Source organism: Neovison vison, chromosome 11 (genome assembly GCF_020171115.1).
Source record: "Neovison vison isolate M4711 chromosome 11, ASM_NN_V1, whole genome shotgun sequence".
In the NCBI taxonomy this organism is placed as follows: domain Eukaryota; kingdom Metazoa; phylum Chordata; class Mammalia; order Carnivora; family Mustelidae; genus Neogale; species Neogale vison.
Genome location: NC_058101.1, coordinates 18,377,211 through 18,398,394, shown reverse-complemented (window position 1 = coordinate 18,398,394; position 21,184 = coordinate 18,377,211). Strand labels below are relative to the sequence as shown.

At 36.1% G+C, this 21,184-nt stretch overlaps 1 protein-coding gene across 14 annotated transcripts in view; it reads left to right on the top strand.

The window, feature by feature from the left end:
- ADGRL3 (adhesion G protein-coupled receptor L3) overlaps positions 1-21,184 on the top strand; it is a 793,594-nt gene that overhangs the window by 512,194 nt on the left and 260,216 nt on the right. For 11 of the 14 annotated variants that reach the window (XM_044268179.1, XM_044268169.1, XM_044268166.1 and 8 more), the window contains 2 exons: positions 12,059-12,073; positions 14,241-15,041. In XM_044268179.1, coding sequence (XP_044124114.1) covers positions 12,059-12,073; positions 14,241-15,041 — 816 coding nt within the window. The remainder of the gene's footprint in view (positions 1-12,058; positions 12,074-14,240; positions 15,042-21,184) is intronic. The other 3 variants (XM_044268168.1, XM_044268165.1, XM_044268175.1) reach the window with 1 other exon arrangement.

Sequence of the window (21,184 nt, the reverse complement as noted above, 5' to 3'; positions counted from 1 at the left end):
GCATCAAAGGGAAGAGGCCCCTTGTCCTGATGTTATAAATTTAAACTACTTATTGAGTAGTTTCTCTGTTCCAGGTACTATCCAAATGGTGGGACACAGCAGTGAATAAAATGGAGAGAGCGCTTGAATATAGATGCCTAACTTTCTAATAGATTAACAGAGTGTGTCACGGGATGAGTTTTCCTGAGGAGATAGAGTTTCCATTTTAAATTTATCTGGTGTTTAATGTTGTATTTTGAAAAATAATCACCTAATGTGGTAGATGTAATAATAATACTTACTTAATAATTAGTGTTGGGGCACCTGGGTGGCTCAGTGGGTTAAGCCGCTGCCTTCGGCTCAGGTCATGATCTCAGGGTCCTGGGATCGAGCCCCGCATCAGGCTCTGTGCTCAGCAGGAGCCTGCTTCCCCCTCTCTCTGCCTGCTTTTCTGCCTGCCGGTGATCTCTCTCTGTCAAATAAATAAAATCTTAAAAAAAAAAATTAGTGTTGCTACTATACATAACAAATTAAAAGTTTAATAAATACCAACCATACTTGAGTAGATATCAACTTTTTGTTTTGTTTTGTTTTGTCTACAAGGAAGTTTATTTCATTAAAAAGTAAAAAAAAAAAAAATACACCTAATAATATTATGCCATGATATTTCGTTCCTCGGTGCTCTAACCCCCGCTAATTCATTTTTATGATTCCTCTACAGAAAGCTTTCAAGGGAAAACAAACCATTGGGGGCTAGTTAGTTTAAATAGACAGTAAGGTATGTTGCCACTAGTGCAATCGAGAAAAGAATAATGTAATCACTTGCTTCATTCCCTCAAACTTGCTTTTCCTCTAATTTCACACATTTCACTAAAATAAACAAAAAGTGCATTCAGTGAATTACTGAACAGATGTTGGCTGAGTGTTATAAAGAACAGGCGGGAAAGCATACTTTGTTGTTTATTTGTTTTAATTTAATTTTAGATTTAATGTGTGAGCTTTGGTTGTTACACCACATTACATACATTTGAAGGGCTCTCTGCTCATTTCTTTTCTCCACTTTGACCTAGCTAATGCACAACGGTCACTTGAGTATTTATTCCTTCTGTCACTGTCTCTCCAAGGAAGAGCATAAATCCATCAGGAAAACAGATGACCGTGAAGCGTAAGCTCCCTTTCTTGGGAGCACGCAATTCCTGTGTCAAAGATGATAACATTGCGGAACTAGACCCCATTGTAAGTGCTTTCAGCTGGGAGTGGGAAGTAAGTAGAAACTCTATTGGGCTGGGCCAGGGGGATCTTGATACAGGATTGTCACAGACCCACTGCAATGGACCCTGGAGAGTTAAAGAAGAAACCGGAAACTCTCAGGAAAAAAAACCTGCTACTTCTGCAGCTTACTCTAAACTCCCTAATTCATAAAACACGTTTTCTTCCTTCATTAGGAAAAAAAAAAAAAAAAGTAGCAAATAGTTTTATGTATGCCACCTTCTTTGGGGGGCACTTTAACCCTTCTGCCCCTGCATTTCTTACCCTTCTGCAGACATTACAGATTTCAGTCGATGCTGGCTCCTGCCCTTCCAGGAGACCACCGTGTGCCTAGTGTGTCTGGAATCTGACCCTGCCCTGAGGGGTATCCCAAGAAAGTCTCCTGTCAGAAAACAGATCTTAAATAGATGGTTCTGAAAAGAAGTTCTTTAGCAAAAAAAATCAGCGTAGTCAGTTTTTTCAATATATGTTATTATTGGTATTAACACTAACTTTAAAAGACTTTTTGTTTCTTTGTTGAAATCAAAATCAGATATTGTCACTAACAGCAGGCCGTCAAATCATTTTCTGTACCCGTTAAATGTAACTTAGAGGATTAAGTACGGCTGGCATTTAGAAGGAGGTAGCCAAGAACTGCCTCCTCCCTTAGTCAATGAAAGTACTCAGCGATAATAGTACAAGTAACTTGCACTTGAAAGATAGTGGTTTAGCACTTGGGTTTTTTTGTTGTTTATTTTTAGTTAAATTAAATAACATATAATGTATTATTGGTTTCAGAGGTAGAGGTCAGTGATTCATCAGTCTTATATAACACCCAGTGCTCATTCCATCATCCAGTTACCCCATCCCTACCACCCCTAACCCCTCCAGCAACCCTCAGTTTATTTCCTATGATAAAGAGTCTCTTATGGGGGCACCTGGGTGGCTCAGTGGGTTAAGCCTCTGCCTTTGGCTCAGGTGGTGATCCCAAGGTCCTGGGATCAAGACCCGCATCAAGCTCAGCTCAGCTCAGCGGGGAGCCTGCTTTTTCCTCTCTCCCTGCCTGCCTCTCTGCCTACATGTGATCTCTGTCAAATAAATAAATAAAATCTTAAAAAAAAAAAAAAGGAGTCTTTTATGGTTTATCTCCCTCTCTGGTTTCATTTTCTTTTATTTTTCCCTCCTTTCCCCTATGATCCTCTGTTTTGTTTCTTAAATTCCACATATCAGAGAGATCATATGATAATTGTCTTTCCCTGAGTGACTTATTTTGCTTAGCATAATACCCTCTAGTTCCATCCCTGTTGTAGCCAGTGATGAGATTTCATTTTTTTTGGCTGAGTAGTATTCCACTGTATATCAATTATATGTTCAGTTTCCGTAGTGTAGTGGTTATCACATTGTATGTTCTACTGTATGTCCATACCACATCTCCTTTATCCATTCATCTGCTGATGGACATCCGGACTCTTTCCGTAGTTTGACTATTGTGGACATGGCTGCTATAAACATGGGGGTAGTACTTGGTGCTGACTTTGGATCCTGGTTTGTCACTTACTATTTATTGAACCTATCTGTATCATAGTTTCTTTCTTTCTAATATTGAACTAATAATGCTACCTACTTTATAGCAGTAATATAATTGTTAAGTGGATAATACCTATAAATTATTTAAAACCATAAACTAGGTGCAAAAATAATGAATACTGTTATGCTGAAAATAAATAAAAAATAAATTAAAAAACTAAAACCATAAACTGGTCATTAGTAACTACTCAATTATTATTAGTTATGCTCATTATTTTTGTCATAATCACTTTTCTTGTTTGCCAGAGAGCAAAGCATAGAGGCTAAGACTATAGGCTCAGAAGTTCAAATATCAGCTCTACTAACTGCTAATGACCTCTATATTCATTCTTCCTTCTGTTATGATGGTGAAAATAATCTCAACAGGGTTGTTCTGAGGATTAAATAAGATGAAATAGATTAAGTATTTGGCCAAAAAAAATAAAAAATAAAGAAAAAAAACCCTGACCTACTATAAAAGTTAAATAAACTAGACTAAAAATAGCCTGTTTCAGTGTTCAGGAGAAATTTCACAGAGATGACAGAATCTTCATTAGCAATTGATTGTAAAATAAATATTTTGCAATGTGCCATTCTAGGAGTAGATAGTGAGAAAGATAATGGACTCCACTATCTAGAGATAAGATGTGCTATCTCAGGAAGATTTTGAGTTCCTGCTTAGCAGAAATGAGCTACATTCTTTACCGTCTGTAAGATTTGTTCTCTTTTCCTTTGTTCATATCATTGAACAAACCACACCAAGTTTATATTTGGAGCCATTTGCCTCTGATTTTGAAAACGTGTCAGTGCCAACATTTACTGACCAGCAGTTAAAACAAGAAAACGAGATAGAACCCAGTAATGCCTGGGTGAATGATCTCGGGTTCTCTGCCTTCAAAGACCTTCATATTTCCAGAAGAAAAATAAAGAGAAGGTAAAAATATCAAGTACCAAACAGCATAGTGAGGCAGTATAAGTGGAGTAAACTAGAATAGGTAATTGGCAAACAATGGCCATGGGATAAACATCCAGTGGGTTGTTTTTCTACTAGCCCATGAGTTAAGAGTATCTTTTACATGTTTTAAGGGATGTTAAAAAAAAAGACGACGACTGTGAGGACAACAGCTATGCAATGCGGCTGTATGTGGCTCACAAATCTTAACTTACTGACTTTTTGGCCCTTTGTAGAAGAGTTGCCAGTCCCCACCCTAGAACATTACTGAACATCCCCCCCAGAACACACACACAAATCAAGTTGAAATTACATGTTTATTCAATATGGGACTGGTAAGTAAAGCAGGATTTATGGTGGAAGAATTTAGAACCAAGAGATGGTTTGGCTTAACTAAAAATAGTAGGAGATATGAGACATTCTTAACAGGGGCAACAGAGTGAGAAAAGTTGAAAACTAAATATAAGTGTGGACTATATGAAGTAAAAATAAATAAACCATTATGAAGAATATGATTAGCCCATAGGATTAATAAGACATAAAATTGGAAAAATATTATAAGAAACACACTTAGGGAAATTTATAGTAATGAATCTGGAAACTTGGAATTTATTCAGAATAATCAATATTAGCATCTTAATTTTATCAAACAACAAAAAAAATGGGTAAGAATCTTTACTTTTCAAGAGGTTCATTTAACGTGTATAGGACATACGTGGTGTGTACGTTTTTGCTGATGAATTCTGAGATTAAGATTTTTTGTTTTGTTTGTAGTTCTAGGAATCCTATTTGCATTATTTATCGTGTTTTTTATTAACCATGATATTATGTAATACAAAATCTTTTCTGCTTTTTGGCTAGTGAATCCAGTCTCAAATTGGGTCTGGTATCTGGAGTACTTCTACAAAGTACTGAAGTATGTGGTAGCTCCAGATTCTTAAATTACCTCTCCCTTCACAGATCTCTTTTCATTTCTATTTACTCAGGATGTTTTTTGTGTGCATTGGGGTTTTTTCCCCCTACTGAATGGCTGTGCGTTTTGTCATCTCATTCTCTTGCACCATATGATGATAGAAACTTCCAATTCCATGTTTAAGTAATCACAAGATCATAAGTGCTCTTATAAGACTGAAGGAACAATGTTTGGTCAAAAAAAAAAAAAGTAACTGATTTCTTGTAGCTTTTGATTTTTCTCATCAGAAAACTAGAACATTCATTCCTGTACTCACAATATATAAAATTGTTAAATGAATCAAAAATAGTATATTTTTCATAATTTGTTTTTAGTACTATTAAGAATAAAAAAGCAAATTGTGATTTGGGGCTAATATCTAATTCTTTGCCTTCATATTTTTTTATTTGTAAAATATTGGCTGAAACTAAATGACATCTAAAATAAAATTCAATCCCCAAACTGCAGTAATTATAGCATATTTACTGAATGTAGGATTAGATTAGATTAATTTTGAGTATCTTGTTTATTGCATAAGCAGTGGATGTATAGAATCTGGTAATTGGGATCCGTCAAAAATTAATATCTCAGGAACAAATGGGTGACATTTCCCATAAAAATTTGATTTTAGTCAAAGTGCTGTAGCTGGTGTTTTTGACTTTGACTTCTCTTAATGATTCCCTCTCTCTGCCAATCACTTCTTGTCTATCTTTAATCTCTTTACACAGGTCCTCTGAAAGCATTTAAAAATAGCTTGTTATTGATAATTATACTGAAAATAGCCAATTATTAGACTGTAAGTTTCCTGAAGGCAGAGCTCAGTTCCTCCTCTATACCATGCCCATAATAGTACCACCAAATTCATAGTTTCTTTGAGGATTACACAAAATTATCCACGTTACCATGCACAGAGTACATGTTCAGGAATTGTTCGTTATTATGGTTACTATCACTTCTCTGTATTCACAGCTCTAAGGCCTTGTAAATAACAAATACGTTCCATGGGCCTAATATACTGTCTGTGTATTTTTATGTATATAGCATAGTCTTATACACTCTGAAGGAATTCTCCTTTTGTTTTGTTTTTTGTTGTTGTTGTTCAGAACCTTTTTTTAAAGTTTTTCTTTGTCAGAGAGAAAGATTGAGAGCACAAGCCGGGAGAGCAGCAGGCAGAGGGAGAAGCAGGCTCCCCACTGAGCAAGGAGCCTAGCTTTGGACTTCATCCCAGGACCCTGGGATCATGACTTCATATATCCCCAGAGTCTACTAATAACACCATTTTCTTTTAAAGGTTAAAGTCACTGAAAGATTTTACAGATCCACCAGAAGGATGGAAAGGTAGCCTCAGTTTCTGCATCACCTATAGACACTGTATTTAAATGTTTCAATGAGAATGTGCCTAGGGAAAGCATCTTCTGAATTATTGACATTTTCAATCTACACACTCCGGAGTGAAATTCATTAGAAGGCAGTAATTTTGGAAGCACAATATATAAAGCCATTGTAACACAAGGTGCTTGAGCAGCACTTTTATTCACTGATGCACAGGTATTATTTGAAAAACGTAATTTAGAAGCTGAGCTGCAGAGATTACCCCTGTCTTTCATTAAATAAAGGATTAGCACCTTATTTACAGAAAGAGACAGATGTCTGTCAGAATTTTTGATATGCAGTATACCAAAAAAATTAATGAACTTCACAGATCTTTTCATTTCTTTTTACTCAAGTGCTTCTGTATTTTCTTGGTGTATGTGAAGTAGAAAAAGAGAATGTTCTCTGTATCAGAATAATGAGAAGTAACAGGATATGAGGTATGCAGCACAGGTTTGTTTCTGGTGATAAGAAATATCTTGTTTCCTTGGCCAAGAAATGAGGAACCATTGTTTTTTTAGTATTATTATTTTATCTTCTCTGGAGAGAGGGTCTGTATCGCCAGTTTCAGGGTTAATAGCACTGAAGAATATGGCATCCAGGCTCATTCTCTGAAAATCCTATAGTGCAGTTCATCATTGCATGGAGGCACAAGAAATATTAATTGAGCTTTTTCTATGTGCTGAACACTGGAGATGCAATAATGAATAAGATCAAAACTTGTATTTGAATTCCAACTCTACCACTCACTAACCAAAAGAGCAGTGCTTCTTTGTACCTATTTCCTCACTTGAAAAGACAAGAATACCTACTTCATAAGGTTGCGGTGAGATGATTAAGTTAGATTGTACGCAAAAGTTCAGTGCATTTTGGAGCACACCCTGTGTGCTTAGTGCATGCTTAGTGAACGTTCATTCTTGTAACAGAGTGGCTGCCCTCGGGAAGATTCCATTTGTGTTCTTTGTCTCTCTGAAGTGCACTGGATTTGTTGACAGAAGGGAAATGGACAGCAAGAATGCAACAGTTTCACTGAGTTTACCTGTTGTAAGAGCAGGTGTATGCTAGAGAAATGACTGACTCTGCCATCTACCAGTATTGTGCTTGGTCCAATCCCTTAACCTTTTGGGTTTTGGTTGACTCGTCTCTGATATGGGAATAATAAATACCACATCACAGTGTTTGTAGAATTAAATCGAGTGATTCATGTGAAAACATTTTGTTAAGTTACAAAGTGCTATACAAGTGACGGTATGATTGTAAACTTTTGATTATCCACTTATAGATGGCTATTTTTATGGATGATACACCAGCAAATTTTCATCCAAGACTAATTTTTTATTGCTTAATTAGTTTGCCTTTTTATTTTCTCCTTCACTGCCCAGCTGGCTAGTGACAAGTGTGGTCCAAATGTATTTTAATAGTCCAAGCCAGATGTAACCAAGAAAATAATACTCTTCAAAATACTACCAAATTTCAATGATAAAAATAGCTGTTTATACATTATTTAATGTTCTATAACCATCTTGTGTTCCCTGTGTTTTTTATTTATATTTCAGAAATACAGAGGCATCATTGGATTATATAACATGGAAAATGTATGGTATGACTTACAGTTTAAAAGAAAAGAAAATTTCAGCTACACTAGAATTCGACACAATTTTATAGTTCTTAGTTATGACAATTTAGTTCTAGCAGTTTTTAGCACACAACAATTTTATTTCTCTGTAATTTGCAACGTAATTTGGAAGAGCTTGGCAATGCATGAATACGCTCTCTCTTCCATACCTTTTCTAATTAAAAAATGCAATTCAAAAGTGCTGCATATGGTACAGATATGGATAGAACGAATAACATCTTATTTTTCTAAACAATAATATGGCTATTGGCTATATATTATATCTCTTTTATGAACTGTTGGGAAATGAAGGGAAATTTTACCAGTCCTTTTTTTTTCCTGTTTCTGCCTTTTATACAGAATAAAATTACCCTTAGTTTGAATTTGTCATTTACTCTAACCACAGGATATAGCTTATGACATTAAGTTTGACAAAGGACAACAATGAAATCACTTTAAGGAAATATATAAACGTATTTGCAGAGGCTGAATGGACAATAAAAATAGTTCGGGGATTAAAAGTGAAGAGCGAAAAAGAGAGTAACTAGTTCCAGAGAGAATTGGAAATGAACAATGACAGCTATAATGCCAGAATTCAGGATATTGGACCAGATCAAAAGACAGGAGGTACTGAAGAAGGCTGAGCACAGATGTCATCGTACAATTCATTTATTTATGATCTCATTACAGAGAGGAGAAAAGGGAGTATTTTTGGTCTGTGTTTTTAGATCATTGCAGACTGTTTTATAGCAACGCTTTTTTTCTTGCCAATATAATCCTCAAGACTATCCTTAGTTTTTCTTATTTTCCTTTTTTTCCCTCCAGTTTTACACTTAATAGGGTGGAGATACATACTGCTTATAAATTGTACTTTCCACCACATTCATTAAAATATACAAAGACATTGTACAGATAATATCATGTATGTATGACTGTGTAGAGCAAATCCAGATTCCCTTCACCATCTTTTCTTTTTGCTACATGCTTAAAATAGTAATCACCTCGATTTGGATTATGTATTAATTCAGTAGCTGTTCACTGAGTATTTATTATGTGCCAGGCACTATGAGGTTATGAAGCATTTAGTGGCAATGGTGTTAACTTGTATCCATACAATTTGTTTATGTGAGTATTTTTTTTTCCCCCAGGGGAAAGAAGCTTCTAGAATCAGAATTAGATGATGACAGTGACTGGCTAATCCTAAATATTACTAAGCTTTTCAGTGACAAATTATGTTTGCCTTGCCAGTTTTTGTTACGGGAATATGATTTGTGTGTGCTTGTTTCCACTTAAATTATAGGATTGTTTTACTTGAGTCTTGAAAATAGCAAATAAATGATAAATGAGCTACAGCCAGTCATGACATAGGCAAGAACATAATAATTTTCTCCATAGTGAAACTGCCTAATAAATCTTAATTGTGAATAACCCGCAAGTAAGAGAAACAAGCTTTACTTATGCTATGACTGATGCCAGTTTATCTCAAATTAGACCAAGACCAGAGAATTAAAAGTAAAATATTACCTAATGATGATTGAGAAAACGGATGGAAAAGTTCTTTGAAAAAACAATATCAATTAATTAGTAAGATGGTATTTACAGAATAATAAATATCATCATCAATGTTTGTATCACATATCCCTTCTTCCTCATTAAGTGTTTGTTGAAGAAATATGAGTCCCCAAGAAGTTAGGATAACTGTACTTTAGAATAAGACAATGAGTGGCGCCTGGGTGGCTCAGTGGGTTAAGCCTCTGCCTTCGGCTCAGGTTATGATCCCAGGGTCCGGGATTCAGCCCAGCATCAGACTCCTCTGCTCAGCAGGAAGCCTGCTTCTCTCTCTCTCTGCCAGCCTGTCTACCTGTGATCTCTCTGTGTCAAATAAATAAATAAAATCTTAAAAAAAAAAAAGAATAAGACAGTGAGTATTATGTGAAATAAAACTTAAGTGGTGTGTGTATACACTTTATGCTTCAGAATAAGGGGCGCCTGGGTAGTTCAGTTAAGCATCTGCCTTCAGCTCATGTCATGATCCCAGGGCCCTGGGATCGAGCCCTGGTTCAGGGTCCCCAGTCAGCAGAAAGTCTGCTTCTCCCTCTCCCTCTTCCTGCCACTTCTCCTGCTTGTGCTTTCTCTCTCTCTCTCTCGCTGTCAAACAAATAAATAAATCATCTTAAAAAAAAAAAAAAAGAGTACAAATCCTCTGCATACAATTCTGAAAAGGAAATATATTTAGAAGTATTTCAAGGAAAAAAATTGTTCTATCTATATTTTTATAAGTCTAGTTGCTGAAAAATGTCAGCTTCCCTATGACTTCCCACTCTCAATCTCCACTTTCACTGTAAGGTGTCTGGAGTCCAAACTTTTGAGACCATTGGTTAAGTATTTAATTTATTTGACAGACAGATCTCAAGTAGGCAGAGAGGCAGGCGGGGGTGGGGGGATGGGGAGAGGAGGCAGGCTCCCTGCTGAGCAGAGAGCCCGATGCGGGGCTCAATCCCAGGACCCTGGGATCATGACCTGAGCTGAAGGCAGAGGCTTTAACCCACTGAGCCACCCAGATGCCCCGATTAAATAATTTCTTAAGGTGGTTTCTTCTGCTTCCTTTAGTTGTCAGTCTGAACTCAGACTGTGAGTATTCAGACCAAGAGTATTCTAGTCACAAAAGGAAGTGCACCTCCTAAGGAAAGCATTTAACTGACCTGTAATGAGGCGTATAATCCAGTGAATACGGCAGTCGCTCGATAAAGACTGAAAAAGATGATCAATTACCATAGTATAAACAGTTGTTAAGAATCCTAGAAATACTATTAAAATAAGATTTGTATATTAATGAGATGAGACATCTTTTAAAAAATACCCCATTTGCAACTTCTTGAGCATAACTTATTTTTTTTTTCAGATTTATTTATTTTAGAGAGAGAGATTGAGCGAGAGGGAGGGGCAGTGGGAGAGCGAGAGAATCTCAAACAGACTTCCCACTGAGCATGGAGCCTGAGGACATGGGCCTCAGGATGCTGGGATCAGGACCCAAGCTGAAATCCAGAGTCCGAGGCTCAAGTGACTGAGCTCCCCCGGCGCCCCAAGTGTAACATCTGATGTAGGCTAGTTTGATCGATCTTCGAACACATGTAATACTGGGCTTTCAAAAAGTCAGTGGAGAGAAATGAGTGTGATTTTGACGACAGAGGACACAAGAGCTTAGATCAAAGCACAAAAAAATCTCACCCAAATATAATTACCAAAACAGTATTTCTCCCTTATTTTGAAACTTCCCTAGAATTTTATTTATTGTGCAGTAATATTTCAGTTCATCTATTCCATTGATTTTTTTTAGATTTATATCAACTGCAATCTGTAATTTTTAAGTTTGTATTTTGAACCCATTTCCCCCCAGCTCTTTCCCTTGTTTTTTGTTGGTCCCCGTTCTTTATTATGATTTAGGCAAATTGTCTCTGCTGAGACAAATGCTTGTAAGAGAAACAAGATGCTGCTTGGTGAGATACATGGATATGTTACAATTTCCCAGAATTTTTCCTGACTTATATTGATCAGTACCTTAAAATAAAAATGGAATCTAATTTGAGACATGCATGGCCATAACATGGCTGAGGGTTTCAGTTTATTCTTACAAAGGTATGTTGACTCCGTTAAGATTTTCAGAAAAGGCCAGAATAGGTGACTCATGATTTATATCAACCTTCTGATAATGGATTTTTCAGAAAGATATTTTTCCACAATATCAAATATTGGAAAGTGGGAGGGAGAGAAGTTTCTTCTATAAAGATTCTGAATCCATTTACTTAGGATGAGAGCATTTCCTCTTAATTTGTAGCCTCATGAGGTTTATTTCTCGTTAAGACTGACATGGAAAATCTTAGGCTTAGGAAATGAGTTCAGAGTAATTTCTTCTGAATCCTTGAGATGGGTAAAAATCAAGACTATTATGTTAAATAGTGTTATAAACTATAATATTTTATAAATGAGACTAGTCAAGCTATTTGAAAGCTTTATGTGTATAATTACCTTCCTAACTTTCGAAGGGAAATATTGGTGTTCTTATTATGAATATTGTATGTCCTATGCCTATAATTTGAAATTGTATGTTTTTTTCAATCTTAGCTTGAATAACTTTTGCCTTATGTTTTCTAAGTCTGTACTGTGTTTTTAAGTTTATAACATGATTGCTTTTTGAAAAAAATAATTTTACTAGGGGAATGTTTAAGAAAAAAACCTATGTTCAAAAACCAAGTATGAGTGAAATAAATGATTTACTTTCAGTTTGGAAGAGGTGAATAAAAAGTGCTTGGCCAATACCGTACCATTAATCTATTCTCTTTTCTCCTTTCTCTCTGTACTTCTCTCTCTCCAATAGAAGTGGAACAAAAAGGTAATTAAATACCTTTCATAAATTATATACTATTTATAGGCTAAGTTATTTAACAGTTTAACATTTAGTTAAAATAATTTTGTATTAATTCTTATCTATTCTATGAAAATTTATTTACTACTTCTGCTGCTCAACTTCACTTTAATCTGTTGTGATGACCAGTGCTGGTTTGATCCTTTTATCCTAAAACAGTTTAATCATGTAAAATTTTCAACCATGCATTTTCTTCCTCTTTACTTCTAAATAAGTAGTTAGAAAATCCAGTAAATGGTGGTGGATATGACTGCTTTAAATTTGTTTTTATTTCTATACTAGTTAATTTTCCATAGCTCTGGTGTGGTCTCCCCATTTTATTAATTTTTAACTGTTGGGGTAAAAGGGGAGACAGTTTTCTGAAATACCTTCTAATAAATTACTTTAGTAATGATGGGCTCATTATTAACCAACTTGAAGTTTATATGCAATTTTGACAACAATGCCTCTCCATTCTTTATAATTATAGGCATCATATTAGAAATTCTTCTAATCATCAATTTTATTATTGAGTACAAATTGATGAAAGCCCTCTATCCTTGCTATGGAAGATTTTGGTGGTCAGCTTGGCCCTTGAACTTTTCATTTCTACAAAAGTAAAACTTCGGACATTTTAATAATGCACTCTCCTTTTTAATAACCTGCACATCCTAGCTGAGTTTTATCTTAGCTCATTTTCCATTGGATCTAGGCTTATAGTTGCTGTTAAAGAGCTAATGACTAATATTAAGAGAATAATATTTTAATCATTAAAATATGGTTCAACATCCGAATTCCTTATGATTTCTTAATTTCTCCACCCGGTACCCTTCTAATCATTTCAAATATAACATTGGACTGCATGATTATTTTTCAGCACATTTGCTTGGCAAAAATACTAGAGCAGTGTTTCCCATAGCAGGTTCAACAGAACACTACACTTTAAACAGGCTCTGTAGGAAAGGTCCCATGATTAAATTAGATTGTGAAATTTGCTCATCTTCCTCACTCCTGCCTGGGAGATTCACTGATATAGCAAAGCTATTAGAATCTCTGCCACAATTCTATTTAATATACTATTTCTTAAACACGGCTGAGGATCCCTGTTTTCTTTCTGCGTAACATCTAGTTATACCACTTGAAACAGGTGCTTCAAGGACCGTTCTCTGGGAAACATTGCTTTATAGCCCCTGCATTATAAGCCGGCCAGGGTTGCTTACCCCTATTCACACAGTGTGCTACTGAATCATACTAAAAATGCAGTGAATCGGATAATTCCTGCCCATTTTCAATCTGAAGTATGAGCAGCAAAATATTGTAGCAAGTAATCTTGTTTTTTAATGTTCTTCTCATGTAACAGTAAAAGGTACATGTTTTTAAGTTCCAATACTACTGTATTTAACAGGACATTTTTAACTGATTAAAATCTAGTTCTTGGGTTCTTTTCTCTGTAACCTTTCACCTTTCTTCTTTCCTTATTCCTTCTTTCCTTTCTTTTTCTTCCTTTCTCTTTTTCCTCCCAGTATCCATCCATCACCCATTTTTAATTGTGTGGGTTGCATGCTCTGTGTGTGCTATAATAGCTTTATAATAGCTTTAAGAGGTTTTTTGGTTTTGTTTTGTTTTTTTTGCTAGAAGATTCAGTGGCCTGTAGTATAGGGCTCTTCTTTTCTTTTATTATTATACTTAATTAGTATTGGATTTCTATTAATGATAAGTTATTGAGGGGTTAACATCAGAGTGAAAACAATATACATATATATATTTAATTTCAAATAAGATACATAAAATATTACATAAAAACATTTGTTTTTATTTTATGTCTATAGAATACATAGACATACATCACACCTGTGTATATATATATATATATATATATATATATCCAAAAATAAAGTATCACATGTTTACAAAGGTAAAAATCAAAGGAAAACACAAGTACTCCTAGAGAGGCCACATTTTTCAGCAAATGAAATCAAAATGATTTTGAGCAAATGTCAGAATTAATATGTGTACTCAGAAGAACGCAACGAAAGAATTAAGCGGTGGTGGGTATATCTTGTTAGAGTTACATTCCATTTGATGAAAAAGAAAAATCTCTAACAATATATTAAAATTAATATGCTTATTATTTTAATTCTTTCCCTTTCAACAGTTTTTCTTTGTCCTGGACTACTGAAAGGGGTATACCAGAGTGAACACTTGTTTGAATCCGACCACCAATCTGGGGCATGGTGCAAAGACCCTCTGCAGGCATCGGACAAGATTTATTATATGCCCTGGACGCCCTACAGAACCGACACCCTCACCGAGTACTCCTCCAAGGACGACTTCATCGCCGGAAGACCTACCACAACCTACAAGCTCCCTCACAGGGTGGATGGCACAGGGTTTGTCGTGTATGACGGAGCTCTGTTTTTCAACAAAGAGCGCACCAGGAACATAGTCAAGTTTGATTTGCGGACTAGGATCAAGAGCGGAGAGGCGATCATAGCAAATGCTAATTACCATGATACCTCCCCTTACCGATGGGGAGGCAAATCTGACATAGACCTGGCCGTGGATGAAAATGGGCTCTGGGTGATCTATGCAACAGAACAAAATAATGGTAAAATTGTCATTAGTCAATTGAACCCTTATACCCTACGGATTGAAGGGACGTGGGATACTGCGTATGATAAAAGATCTGCTTCCAACGCATTTATGATTTGCGGGATTCTGTATGTGGTCAAATCAGTCTACGAGGATGATGACAATGAGGCCACAGGGAATAAGATTGACTACATTTACAACACCGACCAAAGCAAGGATAGTTTGGTGGATGTCCCCTTTCCCAATTCATATCAGTACATAGCAGCTGTGGATTACAACCCCAGGGACAACCTTCTTTACGTATGGAATAACTATCACGTCGTGAAATATTCCTTGGATTTTGGACCTCTGGATGGTAGATCAGGTAAGTTTGGCTTTTTGATGATACTGGAGGGGGAGATGTTTGCGGTTTGTTTTTGATAAGTTTTTTAATTATATGATTAGACTTCCTTTGTTGTCTTCCTTCTGGCCTGTGTAGCTGAAAACTGATCATTATCTTTTCATCCACAAAATGTTGTCGTTAAGCACGTTAAGCTATTAAGAACAGAAAAAGTGTAAGAAACTTTTTCTCCCTTGTACAGCTAGTCTCCAATCTTAAGCCCTTCTCTGAAGGGTATTTTTATTATCAGCTGGTTAGTTCTTTGTGTAGTGAAGTACACAAAACCTTTACTAAAATAGAATGCCATCCTGTCTAATTAATTGTGACATACCCTCAGAAGTGCTCTCCACTTGGAAAAATGTCAAGGGCTGCCTTGATATAATACTTCAGGACAATATGTTCACTTTGCAGAGAGTGCCACATATGATTACCCCTATTGGGAACCTTGTCGGTTTGAGTGAATATATGAGTATACCTAATTGATACATACAGAAAAATGTTTATAACCAATAAACAACAACAACAAAAGACCTCAATTTTATAAGAAAAAAAATGCAAAACAGTGCTTTAAGTAAACCAGAGATGATCTTTAATTCTAATTCTTTTTTAAAAAATATTTTATCTATTTATTTGAGAGAGAGAGAGAGCACAAGTTGGGGAGAAAGAGCAGAGGGAGAAGCAGACTCCCCAGCCTGACGTGGGGCTTGATTCCTAGCAACCTGGAATCATGGCCTGAGCTGAAGGCAGACTCTTAACCCACTGAGCCATCCAGGTGCCCCCCCCCCCGGCAATTCTTTAAAATTGTCTTTTTCCTCTGTAGGACATACCATTTCCTTTTAATGTTATTTAGAGATGTCATAAATTGCTTTATTATTTTAAATATTTGTTTACATAACTGAATAGAATTCTCTAAGTTTAGAGGTTCGATTATTTTAACTAGCAATCATGCTGTTCTTCATGATAAAGTGTAATGGAAAACTAAGATACAGGTGTTTGAATTTTGATACTAATATAGCAATTCAGAGATTACACTGTGTGTCTCTCAGTACTCTTATGTTAATATAACTTGTTTTCTGCCATGCTCTTACCCTACATGTACTACCGTGCTGTTCTGATTCCTAACTTAGTTCATTATACACGTCTTCTTACACAACTAGATTCTAAGTTCCATATGGACACCGGTATAATATATGGCATATATAAAATAAAGGCTAAGTAACTTTTTGTTGAATGAATGAGGGAATAGCTTTCCACTTCTTTCTCTGATAGAATGAGAAATTAGTTGGCATTTTCTCTAATCTCCAAGAGACCTTAGTCAGAGTGTCAGCAATTCTTTCCAAGGCCAGCAGAGCTAATATTAGGCCCAAGTATGCAACAGCAGCAAGAGCTACTTCTCCTTACTAAATCCTCAAAAACTCTCCTAGCTCAAGTACAGTACCTGACTCACCACTGTACAGGTAAGCTCTTTCAATTTGATACACCCTTCAGTTGAAAACCTAAGCAAGAATTAACCATCTGGAGTATTCTGGGAAGACATTTTTTTTTTTTTTCATAACTGTGATATTCCTAAACTAAAATTTGTATTTTTTCTATGAAAACTCTGTTTATGTGTATTCTTAGCCTCTTCTGACTTGTTTTTTTTTTTAATTTAGTTTTATTTTTTCAGTGTTCCAAGATTCATTGTTTGTGGACCACACCCAGTGCTCCATGCAATACGTGCCCTCCTTAATACCCACCACCAGGCCCTCCCAACCCCCCACACCTCTTTTGACTTTTAAATTACAATAGGACATAATTTCTAATTGCCTGCAGGTAACAACTCATCTTTTGTTGTTAATCGGTGAAGAAGAAAGAGTAACATGTTTCAAGTTTTATTTATTGAAAATATTATACATTATTTTTATCTCTAATGATAAATAGGTTAAGGTTAATTAGCATTCTAGGGCTTGACTTGATAAACTGATGCAAATTCTGAGTTTAGTTTTTTGAATTATCCTGAATGAACAAGACGATACCATGGTCCCAAGTATTTAGAGACTTGATACAAAGATATTTCCAGTAGATATTAGTAAACTTATGTATGTGAATATATTTATATGACCGACCATTGTGGACATAAGGAAAAGTACACCACTCATTTAATTTTATGTGTTTGTTTATTTATGGGAGTTAAAATATTAAACCATCTTGCCCAAATGTACTAGCATTCTTGTGTGTTGAAAGGATGTTATTAAAGCAGCAAACACTGAGAAATGAGAAAGTTCAGCTTTTGAAACAAATTCCTAACTTTGCCCGGAGATTCAGGTTTTCCTCCTTTAAATAACAATGAAGACCTTGTCTGTTTTGTAAAGAGTTAAGATTCCATCTGTAATTTGTAAATTTGTAAATAGAATCATAAGAAAAATGATCAATTTCCATGCATTAATGCTCAGATTTAAAAGCCAGCATTTTGGTGTGGACTTACTGCAGTTTTGAGGCAGGAAGAGTAGTGTAGAAGTAAATTTTCTGCATTGTACGTGTGGATATGAGAATTCCAATTAGCATTAATAGAGGCTGTTCATCTTATTCCTCGCAAACAGCTTCAGCTGTATGTTTTCCTTTAGTAAATTAGGTTGACATTTTTCAAAGAAATTGCCTTTAGTGAATTCTTATTATGGATCTTCTCATGTGTTTATGTACAGAAACAACTTACTATAAATATGTTAGGGTCAAAAAGGCTAATTCTGAGTCTGTAGATCTAAAGTGTATTTGCTCTTGCCATCTGTTGGAAGCAAGCTTTTTTGCTCTGATTTTAACTGAGTTCTAATCAATAAAAACTCACACTTCTGAAGTTCTTATGCAAAGGGGTATCTGTGTCATACTTGTACTGAATATCACTTTTCGACCCATTAAAGGATCTGGGAGCTGGAAGTTAGGGGGCAAATATGTTTCTCTTGCACACGTAAAAGTCCTTTGGGGAAGCGTACACACAGGTAACATGCTACTCTGAATGGGAGTTTGGGAGTCCATAGGGCTTGGGTTTGAATCCTGCCTCCATTGCTTGGTCTTGGTTTTCTCGACTACAAAATGAAAAAAAATAACCCTGATCTCCGAAAATTTTGTTAAATTTTAATGAGATGATATCTGTGGAAGGGATAGCAAATTTAACCAAATAGCCACACACCAACCCTGCAAAAGTTGTTCTCATCCACAGTTTCTAAATGAGGAATCTAAGACACCATAGTTTGTATGACTCAAATACCCCACAGCTGTTGAAGGGCATCCCAACTCCAGATTCATGTTCCCTCCTATGGCATTGGTCACGGCAAGTGTTAACGGAGGCTGTGCCTCTACATTCGTTCATTTGCTGGAAGTGATCTCAGTCTCCCCATATGCCAGGCCCTCTCTAGATGCAAATCTAATCTGTAGTTCTCATGATAAGATTACCGTAGATTTGTGCTCTAAAAAGTTGTGTCTGTTCTTCAACCGTGAAATCAGACGTATTTTCTCTTCTTAACAAGAGCCCAGTTTAACTTTTTGAAATGGTGAAGTTTAAGAATAACAAGGAAAACAGTGTCTCCCAAAAGTAGTTTCAGAAATCATTTAACTTCAGTTCCGTACTTTTCCCAACACCCATCTTCAAACTGCTAATTGCCCTGCCTTTGTTGGGCTGGCTCAGCTACAAGACATTGGTTTATGTTCTTTTTCAAAGGAAATCATCCTGGGAATGGTACAGTCTGTGAGACAGGTTGTTTTCAACAATAGCCGTATAAATCAATTAATATTAATATGATTTTTTAAACTTGTTTTCCAAATGTTCATTGTTAATTTTAAGTGAAGTTTCTCCTTGAAAAGTGCTTTAATGGGCCTGCGCTTCTGGGCCAAGTTTTAAAAAGCTTAAAATTTGTTCTCATTTTTGTCTAAAAACATTTTCAGAACTGTCATCATATATTTTGCATTACATTAAATGGAAGTTTGCCAGCGTTTTCTGTAGTTTTCCAGCATGAAAGTAATGGAAAATGAATCTGTATTTATGCAGTATTGCTAGTCACATAATAATTTATGTTTGCAAATTGTGCAAAAACAGTTTTTAATAATATAGTTCTATCTCATGTGGTAAAGAACATACCAAATGCAAAGAATTTCCAATTTATGAAAAGCTTTTGCTCCAGAGCTAAATGAGATTTTGATTCACATAGAAATAATCTTGTTGATATTGTTTCAGTCATTTTTGCTTACAGGTCCCTGTGGAGTGCCCAATACATAGTGGGTGTTCTTCAAGATTTGTTGGACGATTTAATACATCAAAGAATGAATTATCATATATATCAATATTCAGAATGTTATGAGAATAAGAGGATTAGTCCTAAAATTTGTTTTATGAAGATGACACGTATGCCTCTCAGGTCGTCCCTATCACGGTGGACCTCATACTCCCTACTCTAGAAGCTTTAGGATTCATGCCAGCTGTTCCCCACCCCCAACGCCTACATCCAGCTTCTTCTCTTCACTCAGATTGTAAAGAGCTTTGGTAACTTTAAGCAAGTTTAGCAGGTGTTAGAGAGAAGTGCCCAAGCACATTAACACCTAATGAGCTTGCTTTCAGAAGTAATTAGAAGACATTGGAGTCGGTAGTCTTATAATAGGGAAGAAAGTGAGCAACTGCTCAATTAATTTTTTTATAAGATTGCTTATTTATTTGACAGAGAGAGATCACAAGTAGGCAGAGAGGCAGGCAGAGAGAGAGAGAGAGAGAGAATGGGAGGAGGAAGCAGGCTCCCTGCCTAGCAGAGAGCCCAATGCGGGACTCTATCCTAGGACCCTGAGATCATGACCTGAGCCGAAGGCAGAGGCTCAACCCACTGAGCCACCCAGGCAGCCCTGTTCAATGAATTTTATATTCAGAACAAATTCCTAAATTTTTCAGCTGATGAATTTTAGGATTTTCTTCAAGTCTGAAAAAACGGAACGTATTTCATATCCAGAAATGAATAATAATCGCACTCTGTTGAAAACACATTTTGTCTGCAGAACAGTGGATTCAGTTTGCGCCACCTGTATCCAAAATGCTTGCAAGCATTAGTATCTTAGTATAAAGTAAATGGAAAAGCGCTTCTTCTCTTTTTTCCGACCAGAAAACCATACCTAGAACTACCAGATCTAGAACTTTTTTCAAATGTATTTTTAACTGAGCCTTTATCCTATCTTATAAAATATTATATGAACTGTATTTTTTTTTAAAGATTTTGTTCATTTATTTGACAGAGAGAGTGGGAGAGAGGGTGAGCACCAGCAGGGGGAGCAGCAGAGGGAGGAGAAGAAGCAGGTTCTCCACTTAGCAGGGAGCCCAATGTGGAGCTGGATCCCAGGACTCTGGAACAATAATCTGAGCCAACGGCAGATGCTTAACCAACTGAGCCACCTCTGTGCCCCATGAACTATATTTTCATCATTGCCATTAGCCAGCTCTTGTAAGATAGATGTTAAAACCCTCCAAATAATACTTGGCTATGCCCCATGTTATTTGAGTGATTCTCAGGTTGGCATTGTAATTCTAGAACTACCTTATATCTGCTACATCTGGTGTTAGCCAATCAGTTGCCTCACCTTCCTTTAGCTATGACTAGTCACGGACTGACTTTTACCCTTTAGTTCTTTGTCTCAAACTGCCATATGCTGAGTCCGTTATTCATTAATAAATGGCACTGACATGTGAGGTATTTTCTTGGACTCTTCTAGTTTGCTTCTCAACTGACTATAGAACAATCTAAACTTTGTCAAATATATAAAGTTTTCCAGTATTTGCTACTGAAGGAGGAGGAAGTAGATTTAGGTTGGTGATAAGAATAGTCAGAGAAGCCCACTTCCAAAAAGTTCTTACAGTTGACATGTCTAACAGATCTAAAAATCTATGGGTTGCAATTTAATGAAACACATCAGGCAATCAGGATGAACAACAAAACAATGAAGACAGGCAGTTACTGTCTCTTACCACGGTTCTTCTGCTTCCTGAACACAATCCATATTTCTTGAAAGCTGTTTGAGATTATGTAAATGTATCCTTCCTTATATGCAGAAGATAACAGAACCTAGAAACTACAACAAAAAGCCTACACATAACAGTTTAACAATGCAGATAAGGTGAACCT